We start from the raw sequence: 13,786 nt of genomic DNA on the forward strand, positions 1-13,786 counted from the left end.
ACCGTGTCAGAACTTTATGCTTATTATTATCTCATTAACTCTGACAGCAACCTTTGCAAGTAATTATTATCATCATCTTCATTTTCCACGTAAGGAAACCAAAGCTTGGGGAGGTAACATGACTTATTCTAAGTCATGCAGCTAGTAAATGTCAGAGCCTGGATTTGAACCCAATCCATCTGACTCCCAAACCCAAACTCTCATTGCTGTCCTGGCCTCATGAGGGGGCCTTTCAAAGAAGCCTAGGAGGTTTGTCAAGTAATTCCCAAATGACAACAGTTGCTGTTAAAATTTAGTAGAGAGTCCCAGCACTCCTCTTTTCTCAAATATGCTAGCTACTCTTGTGAAAGTTCTACATTCATGTCAACTATATTTCACCCACATTAAGGAGAAGTCTAGGAATTTAAAATTCTGCTACAACCTTTTTCTTTCTCCCACCAAACTGTTTGAAAGGAATATCTAAGAGGGAAGAGGAAAAAAAAAAGTCATTTTGTTAAAAAAGTTGAAAAATATGCTTTCAAATGAGAAACATGTGTGTGCTCATTCGTCCTCTTTTGTCTCTCCCTACCCCCACCAAGTTGAAAACAAGCTAACACAATACAAATGTACATATCCACATAAAGATACAAGAAACCAGTGGTGCCCTGGATGGCAGACAGTCCAGCAGAGCAACCCGAGCCCAGCTCCAAGCCCAGTTTTCAAGCTTATGTACAATGACTCCTGGCAAAAGAAGGGAAAAAATGTACTTGAATTTTAAAGAGGGAATCGAGCAGGGGTGAACACTCAGGCAGGCTGGAGAGCAAGTGTGTCAGAGATTGCAGAAGTGCTGGAGTCATGCCATTTAAAAATATCATTTCTTGTTTCCTTGTTTCTGGCACAAACAAGCTACGGAATCTCAAAAATTGGGTCATCATTTTTGAATTCCCTGCTTTCAGCACAGCACTCAGTTGGTCTTATTGACTAGCTTAAAAGTCTGATTTCCTGAGCTAACACTTCCTGGCCATTCAGCTGCGGGGGGTGGGGGGGGTAATAAATTCGGGGGACTGTCTTTCCCACTGGCAACCAATGTGCAATAGTTCTCACAGGTGAGCCTAGGTCCATCCTTGCATTTCCTGATATCATATATTTAACAGCATCATATATGTCCAGGAAAGCACCACTAATAGACCACCATTCTCCCTGGGAGGCCAAGGGAAGGGAGACAGGTTGACTCCTGGGGGGGACAAAACTGGCCTCCTGATCTCGCAGGGTGATGATCTTTCTCATTGGCTTTGATGTTCCCAAAAGCGTGGCTGGCTTGCCCACGGGGGACACGGGGCTGTGAGGAAATCATCCTATACGAGCTTCACTTAGGGTCAACAAGAGCCCTCACAACTCAATGGAGTGGTCCCTACCACCAATTTTAGCAATTCTAGCAACAGATTTAAACTTACCTCCATCTGGGAGCAGGTTTTGTGAACTTTTACATGATTTTCTAAAATTATATCGAGCCTCTAAACATCACTTCCCATCCCTGAGTTCCAGATTTCTAGCAAGCTGCCCCAGTTTGTCAGTGTGAGACAAGACACCCTCCTCCTCCTTTTGACCAGGTGAAAATGTTTCCTACTTCTCTGCAATCACTTGTTTCAGACCAACATAATCACCTCCCAGTGCAGGCTCTGACTTCAGAACCAGACTCTAATAAATGCTACGCTAAGGGAACAGGGAATGCATTGTGAGCTGAGTTTCTGAGACTCTTAACACTCATGCAAAAGGCATCGAATTTCAGAAGATCTTCTGGAGCATGAACACAGTCATGGGGTCAAGTCTGGGCTTGCTTTATTTGACCTTGGTTTGTTTTATTTTATTTAGGCAAACTTTCTCGGGGGACGCAAGGAACCATAAAATCCCTTACCTTTTAAAGGAGCCCATTGTTAACAATTTGTTCATCACAGCTCCCTCCACCTCACCAAAAAAGTCTCCAGTCTGCAGGGAAGAAAAGAAGACCCATGAGGAAGTGTAGATAAATAATGTGCCCAAACACCAGAGAAGAAATAAAAACGGACACACTCTGTGTCCTGGAGCTGACAGGGGCAAAGAGCAGGTTTTCAGGACTACTGTTACATAACAGCGGAAAAGGTCTTAATAGTCATGAGAAGTTATGGGATTACAGAGCAAACTAATAAGCAGATGTGAATATTCCAAATACATGGCAGGGGCGAGGGGGCGGGGTAAGGGTGACACTGCATAACACGTGCTGAGTGTTGTAATTAAAACACACATGCACACGTGTGCACACACATGCACACACGCATGCACCGTTACTCTTGGATGGAGGGAGTAGGCATTAATCTGCTCTCAATCCCTTGTGATTAAAACACTACTTCATACAGACAGAAACAGGCTGTGAAAGGGCTTCCTAAGCAGTAATAAAAAGAATTGTTTATAATTCCTAAATGACCTGTTTAGGGATATATAGCAGTCTTCTTCATCGGCTCTATAAATTTCCTACAGCAGAGAATATGTCCTTTCTCTAAATTACTTTCTGAGGAACATCCTCATTTTGTCCATAGGCAGTTAATATGTTGACCAAGAATGAAGCTGTCCAGCCCTGCGAAAAGAAGGCTTGGCCAATCAGACTTCCAATGGCCAACCCCAGCTCTGGGGCTGTCTTCAGGGCACTGGAGGCCTACCAGTCCTTCCCCAGCGCCAGGCTGATGCTCCTGCAAGTCCAGTTCTTGGTGCTGGCCGAGATTTGCCAACTCTGAATGGTGGAAGGAAGGATTAACATCCTCGGGCATCCCTCCAGATTCCTGGAGCCACTATCATCAGCGTCCCAAGGGGGAGGGTGTATCCAATACAGCAGAACAGAGCTTGGAGCAACAGCCTTCCTCTGCCAACACCCTGGAAGGGGCCAGTGTAGATCAGTAGAGAACCCCCATCTGTACTGTGGGTGCTCTGAGGATTTATAGCTTATGTGGAGGTGGGTGGACGGCATTACACTCAGAGCCCAAATTATATAAATTCCATAGGCTTTGTATGATATTAACTAAATCCTGATTCCATTACAATGCAGTGACCTCAACAAGGCTCCTAGGAGTTTTCAGGCAGAAAGGCACATACAGACTTTGCCAAAAAGTCAGAAAAGAGAGGAGGAAAGAAGGAAATGACATTTTCACTGACTGAAGGTCAAGCATTGCCTTTTTCACTCCAGGGACACTTGAACATTTGGCAAACTCTGTGGGTATGTGCTGCCGCTGGGAGCAAGAAGGACATTTGCATTTCTTGTGTGTAAATATGCCAGTATCAATGGAACTGGTTGTAAGCTGAAGAAGAATTAGCCTAATTGGAGTACAGGAAACCAGATATCAAACAAGCTGAGGCAGGGCAGGCCCACAGGCTCCCTGGGCTATTCTATCCAGAAATGAAGCATGGATCAGGACCCACATGTAGTGGCCATGGCTTGGGAAAGGGTCACTATTTCAGTGGTTTACTTTGTTGGTTGGTCCAAGAATCACCACTGGAAGACATCATCATGTCCTTCTTCCCCCAGGATCAGGTTCCCACCCTCAGCCCTCCATGATTACGGCAGGATGACAGAGCTTCTCCTCACAGGGGACTGATTTGGTTTCTCACTCCTCCCAGACACATGGGTATATTACTATAGGCCTATGGCCGGTCCTGCTCCCAAGAGACTGGCCTTGTTTCATGGGATCACCTTTCCTATCCAATGTCCACCAACTGTCCAACATCCAGTGATGTCCAGCATCTGAGGAGACCGTGTATGCACAGCTTGAGTCTCAACTGTGTAACTGTCACCCACCAAAGGTGCATTTAAAATCTCACAACATGGGCTTCCCTGGTGGTGCAGTGGTTGAGAATCCGCCTGCCAGTGCAGGGGACATGGGTTCGATCCCTGGTCTGGGAAGATCCTGTATGTCGCGGAGCAGCTAAGCCCGTGTGCCACAACTACTGAGCCTGTGCTCTAGAGCCCACGAACCACAACTACTGAGCCCATGTGCCACAACTACTGAAGCCCGCGCCCCTAGAGCCCACGCTCTGCAACAAGAGAAGCCACCACAATGAGAAGCCCGCGCACCGCCACGAAGAGTAGCCCCCGCTCGCCACAACCGGAGAAAGCCCGCACGCAGCAACGAAGACCCAACGCAGCCAGAAACAATAAATAAATAAAATAAAATAATAAAATAAATACATTGATAAAAAGAAAATCCCACAGTGTTCTCATAGATAAGAGGGGAAACTGAAGCACAGTTCCACATGTTACCTGGAGCCCGTGTTCACAAATTCACAAGCCATTGAGCTTAGATACTAAGGAGTCATGCTTAAAGGCAATTAATTTATTAGGCATTAATGGGTCTATGGCACCGTTGACCATTAAAATATTTTAAAAGATTTAAATGAGACTTCATTATAAAATGCTAGTATTCTCAAATATTAGAGTTAGAAGAAGCCTCTTTTAGTCAACCATCCTCCTTTTATAGAGCCCGCCAGGAGTCCCTGGCGGGTTAAGTGATGCACCCAAGATCCCAAAACTAGTTGAGGAAGAGAGCTTGCATCAGAAACCATCCGCCTCCACCTCTGGTGTTACTTTACTACACCTCAGTGCTAAACTTGTCTGGATTTGACTTTCTTTTAACATGCTAATTTCATTTCTAATTGCAGAAAAAGTTGTCAGCCACCAAGTTTTAAAGGAGAAACCCGTGTTTCTCTATTACAATGTTATTGATTTTAACTCTTACTTTGATTTCCAAATATCAGCGGAGCTTCCTTTGCTGAGCGCCCTAGCTTGGTTTCTTTCCATCTCTCCCTCCTGCCCCTGTACTGCACACAGCTCAATCAAATGAAAAACATTCTTCCTCTATATGTGGATTCCTGTCCCCCTGTGTTGAGGACCCAAGTTAATCCTTGAGCTCAGATAACTAATTTTTAAAAAGTAAGAACCAGAAAGAAAGCCATAAAGAATAATTATGTTGGCATACATAAATACATACATATCTTTGTATGTATATATAAATTACATAAAGATAAAATATCAAAATATTAAAAGGAGGAAACCTCCTTAAAATTGCCCAAACTCTTTCAGGCACCTCCATGTCAAGGCAAAGAGTTCCATAAATTGAACATTTTATGAGTGAGGGAGCAGACCCTGGGCTCTGCACCCCTCCCCACCTCTCCTCTCCGGAGGTAAAATCTCTTTGGGGCCTGCTGAGAAGTAGGCTGTGACATTCTTAAAGGGATGGAAATAAGGTTTTATAATCTCCTGCTATTACCTCTTAAATACAGATCATGTCTCAAAGTTTCAACACCATAATTTGTTCCCCCAGACCCAAGCACAGTCTGGGATCCTTACTTTGAGTAGGTAGAAATTTCTCACTCACTTGTGTGTAGTCTTCAGACACCAGAATAAATCCATTATTGTCTATGAGGTAACAGTTCACAGTCTAGAAAATAAAAACACCACAGTTTCAACTTTGGGTTCTCAGACTGCTTTTACACGAAATGACATACTTCCAACCTGAGAGACACCTATTTTAGGCTGTTTTGGGAGAACTGGAAATGCCTGCTGGCTCTAGGAGTTAAGGCTATGGTTAAGCTAACCCCAGCATTTACTCTTCAAAACTAATTAACAAAAATAAAACACGAAGCAAGCCTTGAACATCCCAGATTAGGATAAAAAGAATATACATTTTAAAGTTATGCATTACAGTTTATCTTCCTTTTTAAAAATTTTTATGACCTGAATAATATTTCCCAGGAACAAAGTGTCCAGAGGCCCCCGAGCCTGTATTCATGGTGGTTGAAGTACAGCCTGTTTTGAAAGCAAAACGCCAGCACAATGCCATTACTTTAATGATGTATTAATGAAAACACCGTGTCAGCTCAGAAGACCATCAGGGGACCAGGTAATATTTTTTAATTTGTTCATAGACTTAGGCAGGAGGGAAGGGGCAGAACTTCTGTTAAAGGGTCCCCTCAGGCCTCCTAAAGGTTTTCAAACTGTGTTTTTAATTGGGAGTTGGATTTGGGGGCAGGGCTGTTAGCTTTTGGTAGCTCAGATTTATAAATTGTAGCAAGGTAAGCCCAAACCTCTGCTTCCCCCATGCTACTTTAATCTCAAGTGAATGATTTGCTACAGGCTAAGTCTTAATTACAGTGCTGTGGAGTTTAAATTTAAGGTTTAATTCCGTCCTTGATGTAACTCAGTTTCTATTTATTGCAGCTTTACATACCGACTGCAACATTTAATTTGTAACATATCTTTACCCTGAGCTAAATTCCCCTAGCTCCAGACCACTGCCAGGGCTGGTGTTTTCTGGGACATTTACCTATCTGTGTAGTCGATTTTAGTGAGGCACAAAAGTATAGCAGTAAGTTAGTCAGAAAGATGCATCCTTTATTAGTAGGCAATGGTGGAGAATCGGCAGAAAACTAAAAGCCCTGCTAGCATCTTTCAGAAATGAGTCGGCTGCTTTGGTGAGCAAGCGTTTCTCTTGGTTATCCCAAGGGGCCAGATGAATGACTTGGTCACACTCTTGCTGTTCAAAGAAGCTCTTAGCTGCAAGGAGACTACTTTGTCCCTGGTGGTAGTCTTGACAAACGTTCTCCTTTTTTAGGACACAGCACTATGAAAGCACTCATAGAGTTCTGCTGTCCAATATGGCAGCCACGAGCTACATGCAGAGTTAAGCTTAATTTTAAGTTAATTGGGTCATATTAGACAAATCTATACCCTTGTTTATTTGAGGATCCTGATTGTCATTTTGCAGATATAGACCCTGATGCAAAGGGAGGTTAACCTCCTTTCAGTCATACATGTTGAGCACAGAAGTGGCCTCCATATTAAAATACTGACTCTCCAAAACCTTGCAATTGCATAGAGATCCAAAGTCATCATAACTCACCCTCTATCCCTAATTATAAAGTGAGTGCCTACTCAAACATCCCTAGCCAACTGGTATTGCTGCTATTAGACCTATATCTTTGGTCAATCTCTGTTCATCTAATGTTGTAAATATTAGACAGTATAAAGCAAATAGATTATAAAATCAACTGAAATCTTCGGAAAGAGGCAATATTTCATGAAGTCCATGAAAGTGATATTGGAGATCAGCTCCAATCACACAGGAAGCTGTTGGCACATTAGTATCTGTCAGAAGTAACACATGAAGAAAGAAAACATCACCACAGATAACATGAAAGATGCTTCCGAAGAGAATGATTTCAAAAGCAAGGGACTAAGAGAAGCTCCTGGGGAAACTGATCAAACTCCACTACACTTGACCTTCCTTGTGATCACTCTGAGAAAATCAAATATAAAGTGAAGGATTCTACATTGTGATTTTTATAATTTTATCAGAAATATTATACTCCCTACTCCCAAGCCAAATGTGTCCTTTGTTTATAGAATTAGAGTATGACTGCAATTATAATTTAAATTTGTTAAATAAAATAAATGTATTTTCACCATTTCCACTTTATTTAGAGACAAAGCTTCAACGAAATGTTTCATTATTTGCCATTAATGTTTGTTTCTTTCCCCACCCTCATTTCTTGGAAATGAGGACCTCTGTGCTCCTTATAATGGCCAGCATTGGGTGGAATTAAGGTTGGATTGGCCATTAGGAGACTCACTTCTCAGGTATCCACCTTTGCTCCTACTCTCTTCTGGTGTGGAAGGCACAGAGGGGAAAGTAAGAAACGGATATTGCCAACACCGTGATTGACAAATCACTGAGAAAATCACAGGATGCTGTGTCATTGATGTAGAACTGGGTCCCTTAATCTGAAAGGTGTCATTTAGTTTTCATTATAGACAATATTGCTATGTTAGGGATATTTAGTCTCTGTAAAGACTTCATAAACAGACCTTCCTTGATTAAATTATCGGGAAGTATGGTGGAATGGAGTAAGGCCACTGGAGTAAAGCGAGCAGGGTACTGGGTTATGAAACAGGACAGAATTAGCCAGATTCCAGTCTGATAAATTGTTTTCTCTGTCTCTTTACAATAAATAGCCAATCACCTTCTCCATACTCCCTCCTCCAGTAAAAGTAAATAGAAGAGATACTTTCTCAGCTTTCCCTCACTATGCTACTTCTGCCCCAAATTAGATACTATGCTACTTTGTATCTCTATGCTACTTTCTACTATGCTACTTTGTATCTCTCAGAAGGAGTCTGCCCAGAGCCCTGTCCCAAGGGTAGACTGACAGGCTGAAGGGCTTGGGGAAACCAGGAGCTCTAAGTTTTGACAGATATTGTAAGCAACCACTCCACAGCCACCTGTGACAAAACATGTAAAGATGAGGTTGTTTGAAAAATGCAGAGACAAAGACAGAGTGGGTGAGAGAAGTTGTCTTTTTTTAAAAAGGTATCTTTCTTCAACTACTTGATGACTCAATATTGCTCAGAGAAGTCCTATTCCAGGCCACAAGGGCAGGTCAGGTAGATATCTGAGGTTTAGAGCCCCAAACCAGATGATGGGAATTGGGCAGTCACAGATAGAAAGGAAAACTGTGGAGAAAGTGTACTTGGGGGTGAGAAACACAGCACCATGCCTGTGTTACCTGGAAGGTTACCTGTGTTACCTGAGGCTAAGACACTAGCTTGAGAATCAGAGACTTTGACACTTGCTATCAGTGTGACCTTGAGCAAAGCCTTTTAATACTCCCAGTCTCAGTTTCCTTATCTGAATGATGGAGACAGCAACAACTATTTCAGAGGAGTGGTGAGAAGATCAAGTAGGCCAGTGAGTACAAACTGCTGAGCACAGAGCAAGGTGCATCGTGAGTACCTGAAGGACTTGTGCTTGTGTCTATTCAGCATATGATGTTTATTGGTTACCTACTGTGTGCCCTCTTTATAAGTACCCTACTGCTGCAAATTGAGTTTCTCAGAAAGGGAACTTGTTACATAGTTTATAGCAAGAGGCTGGGGAGGCAAGTCAGCTGATAAGCGTGTGCACTCATCTCCCCTACTAACCAGTTGGCTTCTGGAGGACAGGGGCTATTTCTGACTCTGCTTCCCATTGACTCCCCGGGTGTTGGAGGTACCAGGCACATAAGGAGGGCTCAGTAAACGTGTCTTGAAGGAATGAGTGAGTGTGTGAGAGGCTGCCTCTTAGGTTCTGAAGTTAACGTTCGCCTTGGGTGGAACGGAGCTCCTTAAAGTCGTCAGTCAGGCCCATGGCCAGGCCCTCCATGAAGATGTATCTACAAGCCAGGAAGACATCTGGCCATACCGACTCCACCCACTGGCCCAGGGCACTCTAGCCAAGGCCCAGGGAGGCCATTGTTGGGAGAGACAGAGGGGCTGGAGTGGATCCAAGGCAAAGCATGTCTGATAAGTCTGTGGGAGTTGGGCCAGGTCTTCAGTACAGAGGAGAAGCCAGAAGCATGTGAACTTAATGAGCCCCCACAGCTGTTTTTAATGGGGACCCGATCACTCGAGGGCAGTTCGGGGAGTGGAGGGACATGGCCTCAAAGACTTAATTAAAAGCTATGAAAGGGGAATGACACGTGGAAAGAGTCTGCTGAAAGGATGGAAAGGGGCCTGGCTTTTCCATTTAAAACGATGTCAACCGCTTGCCTGAAGCCAAAATTTAGAGTCAAAATGGGAAATGGATGATAGTTTCAAAGTGCAAAATGAGCATCAGATCAAGTTTAGCAATCCAGCAAATTCCATGCTTAATTTTCAAAGTGTGTGAACTTTTAAAATGATATTTGAATGGGGGTCCATACCAATGGCTGCTAAAGGAGATCATTAGTAGTGAGGAAGGCATGCCCAAGTGGAAACTGTCATTGCCCGAAGTGTATATGTGGTTGCCGTCTGAGGTTTTAGGTTCAGGTGAGCCACTACTCTAAGGGAAGAACACTTCTGCAGACGTTTTTGTTTGATAGCTAATGTTTACTGAGTGCTTACCATTCGCCAGGAGCTGTGCTATACAGTTTTCATATATTATCTCATTCATCTTCATCATTACTCTGTGAGGTAGGTGTTTCTACCCCCATTGTATAGTTGAGGAAACAAAGGCAAGGCTTATTACTGTCAGAGTCACAGTTTGAAGCTATTCTAACTCCACAGCCTATACCTTTAACCACTATGCTAGACCACCTGTGAAATCAGTTACTGAACAACTAATATATATTGTGTATTTTGAAGTCTAAGTGGGATCCATTTCCACTTATTTCTATATATGAGAATGCACAGAGGCGGTGTGGGTTGTAGGAACACTGCCTCTAACTTTATTCATCAAATTATTCAACCAAATATTCATCCATCCATCCAACCAATCAACTAGAAACCAATCAATCAACCAACCCAACTATCCAAAACACCATCAATCACACTAGCCAACCAACCATCCATCCAGTCACCCAACTAACCAACCGTCCTCAGTTCCTTTACCACAAATAGGGATTAGTAATTGTACAAGTAAAGGGCTTAACATAGGGCCTTGTGACACTGGTTAATCAATATTATTGTTGAGCTGAGTTGTCTTGAGCTGAACACTCCAGTAAGACAATTAATGCCTCAAAGACAGAGGAGAGGTCTGAAGCCACTTGACTATCCTATGAATGGCATCCCCAAACTTACTGAAAGGGTGTTGATCATAAAACATCATAGGGTACTCTTTCCTACAGGAAGATTATTTTCGATCTGATGTTCAGGAAAAATTGGGGTTTTGCTGAAAAGCTGATTGATTAGTTTTTACTCTTTGGATAGTAACTCATACAGCAATTATGTTTTTTTTTAAACTGGCAGCCAGATCTTCGGGGACTGAGCATTTTGTACTTTAGCTTCACCCTGGACTCCCTTTTATATTTCTCTACTTGTCTTTGCTTCACCTACTTTTTGGAAATATACTTCTAATCTATGTTCTCTGAGTTAGAATTACGTTTGGTTAGGATTTCTTTAATCCCTGTGGTAACCAGAAGGAATATGATTGTGTGATCATTTATAAGTTCCAGTTTATGTATTGACTAATGGTTTGGCTGACTCAGAGAGAGGAAGGCCGCCTAAGCCAAAGTGAAAGGCCACTTCACACCTGCTTGATCCAAAATGTGGGGCAGAAGATACATGGGATTGGATGCTGTAAAAACTTAAATCTGATGGACAGACTTAGGACAGTGGTAATCTTTTTTCTTCTATTGCTCATGTGTGGAATTCAAATTCCTCCTCCCAAGATTGAGGGAGAGGAAGAGAGATAAAGAGAAAGAAAGGAGGGAGGGAAAGGGAGTTGTAGGAGGGAAGCATTATGCTAGAATGCAACATTCTGAGTTTTCAACTCTTAGATTTTTGGCTTATTACATGAAATTAAGCAAGTCATTTTATTTCTCTGATCCTCAGTTTCTCCCTCTGCAAAATGGGTCATATATTCCTATCCATTTCATTGGGTAGTTAAGAAGATGAAAAGAGGTACCACATGGGGAGAAAACTTTTAGAGTTGTAATATGAGTTTCAAATGGCAGTAATTTGTATCATTTTTTATAAAATGCCAAAGTCCCAGTAGTGCTGTTCGTGGGACATTTATATCACATTTCTCCAGCTCTCATAAACTATCTGATTGGGAGAAGAAAGAAAAAGAAAGAAACAAAGCAAATGTCCTTGGGTTTTTGGAGATTGGTCCAGAGCAATCTGTTAGACCTGGCTCTGTGAGACATTGCCCCTGTGAGAAAACACCCTTAGTCATCCAGCCACTCCACTACCACCCGCCTCCGCCCCTGCCACCCCCAACTTGATTAGGGCAGACACAGGGCCAGGAGGCCATCATACCTCATCATCACAGCTGATAGAGCATTTGCCATCCAGAGAGGCGCACTGTGGGGTGAGGGGAAACAAAAGGAAACGTGTCATTTGGACACACCAGCGTCTGCTATGACTGCCACTTAGTTACTCAAGGACAGCCTATCAAAGTCCTAGCCTGTTATGTAAATTTCATCCAAATTTCATCCAAAGGGAATGTACTCTCTAGGATGAGTACCAGCTCTAAACAGTAATATAAAAGACAATTTGGGGACTTCCCGGTGGCACAGTGGTTAAGAATCTGCCTGCCAATACAGGGAACATGGGTTCAAGCCCTGGTCCAGGAAGATCCCACATGCCCCAGAGCAACTAAGCCCGTGCGCCACAACCACCAAGCCTGCATTCTAGAGCCCATGAGCCACAACTGCTGAGCCCACGTGCCACAACTACTGAAGTCCACGTGCCTAGAGCACGTGCTCCGCAACAAGAGAAGCCACTGCAATGAGAAGCCAGCCAGCTCACGGCAATTAGAGGAAGCTCGTGCAACAAAGACCCAATGCAGCCAAAAATAAATAAATTTATTTTTAAAAAAAGACAATACTGGGGTAACAGGGCCCTTTTTCATTTTAATTTATGTTGTCCATTTTAATTTATGCTTCATTCAATATTGATGTCTTTTTAAGACCTCAAATCTTTGAGTAACAAGAAATATAATTATGTATTCATTTAATTTTAAATTAACCTCCAGTGACTTTTTTTTAAAACTCCTGTCTGTGTTCTTGGTACATAGTTTCGTAAAGTATCTTCATTTAAGAAATGATATACCATTTCAACATTTAGAATTGGACAGATGGAGGCAAATTATGTGTTGCCATTTCTGCTGAATTACTGAACAAATACCACTGAGATTACTTAGTACAGAATGTATAGTGCAAGTAAAGAATGTTCCCAGATTATCCAAGGCAGAGAAGCCCTTGGCCAAAGAAGGCATGCTTAGTCTAACCTAGTTATGCAAAAGCCTTCAAAAGAGATTCACAAATAAGTAATTGGGCACCACAAGATTAAAAGAATGTCACTATGAAAATCTGCAAAAGTCCCCAATACTTAGAAGAAATGCTTCTCTTTTAGAAGGTCACTAGTTTGATCTCACAATTACAACTGTTTTCAGGAGCAAATTCCCTGCTTTCCCAGCATGTGGTGTCTAACACGCTGTCAGCCCTTTACTTTGCAGTGAAATGAAAGGTAATCTGAGCAGCCCAGCAGTTCATCTTACAAATATTCATCGGAAATCTGGCACTTTTAGGCTCCGGGTACTCAAATGTGAACACCTGTATAATAACAGTGTCGCTAATGCTTCAACATGCTGATTATAACTTACCTGTCTGCTGGCAGTCCAGAACTTCCTTTGGAAAAATTCAAGTTTCATCTGAATGCCTACAGCTTGGACAAATTATAAATAAAACATGGCATTAGAGATCTCTTTACACAATTATTTAAGATTATCATTGAAAATTATCTGTCAAGGTAAGATGCTGATGTCAGCATATCAGATAAGAGCACTTAAAAACTAAATTTACAGGGAAGCATACAACTGAAACATTTTATCTTTCAGGTAAGGAATTTTCAAGGTTACCTGTACTCATAGAACTCTTGACAGAACAAACTGAGCACACTGCAGATGGCTCTTTGGAGAGATGTTACTTGAGTGTTTCTAAAATTCATATACTTGTGGTCACCACCCTCCCCAGCACAGCTGAAAACAGGAATGGAAATAAGAAGGATATTCAGAAGATCACGCTTTCTTCAGGGTTCCCATTTCTGTTATCATTGCATGAACTTGCATGCCTAAAATGTGTACTCTGCATATATTTTTGAGATATGAAACTTGAAAAGTACTTGTCCTGAGGCTGGTGTTTGGAAGCAAGTCACTCAGCCATGATGTGACTTTGTTGAACTGTCCCCCAGCATCCACATCTCAGTGATCTTCTCTCCCCAGGAACTCTGGTGGAATTATACAGTTCTTTGCTTGTCTGTGGAAAGTTC

At 42.4% G+C, this 13,786-nt stretch overlaps 1 protein-coding gene across 1 annotated transcript in view; it reads right to left on the minus strand.

The window, feature by feature from the left end:
* Positions 1-13,786, minus strand: part of CACNA2D3 (calcium voltage-gated channel auxiliary subunit alpha2delta 3) — a 787,108-nt gene that overhangs the window by 69,976 nt on the left and 703,346 nt on the right. Inside the window, exons 28-31 of the mRNA XM_065884772.1 lie at positions 13,122-13,183; positions 11,774-11,818; positions 5,379-5,441; positions 1,895-1,965 (exon numbers count right to left, since the gene is read on the minus strand). Of these exons, the coding sequence (XP_065740844.1) occupies positions 1,895-1,965; positions 5,379-5,441; positions 11,774-11,818; positions 13,122-13,183 (241 nt within the window). The remainder of the gene's footprint in view (positions 1-1,894; positions 1,966-5,378; positions 5,442-11,773; positions 11,819-13,121; positions 13,184-13,786) is intronic.

The sequence above is a fragment of the Phocoena phocoena genome, chromosome 10 (genome assembly GCF_963924675.1).
Source record: "Phocoena phocoena chromosome 10, mPhoPho1.1, whole genome shotgun sequence".
NCBI lineage: Eukaryota > Metazoa > Chordata > Mammalia > Artiodactyla > Phocoenidae > Phocoena > Phocoena phocoena.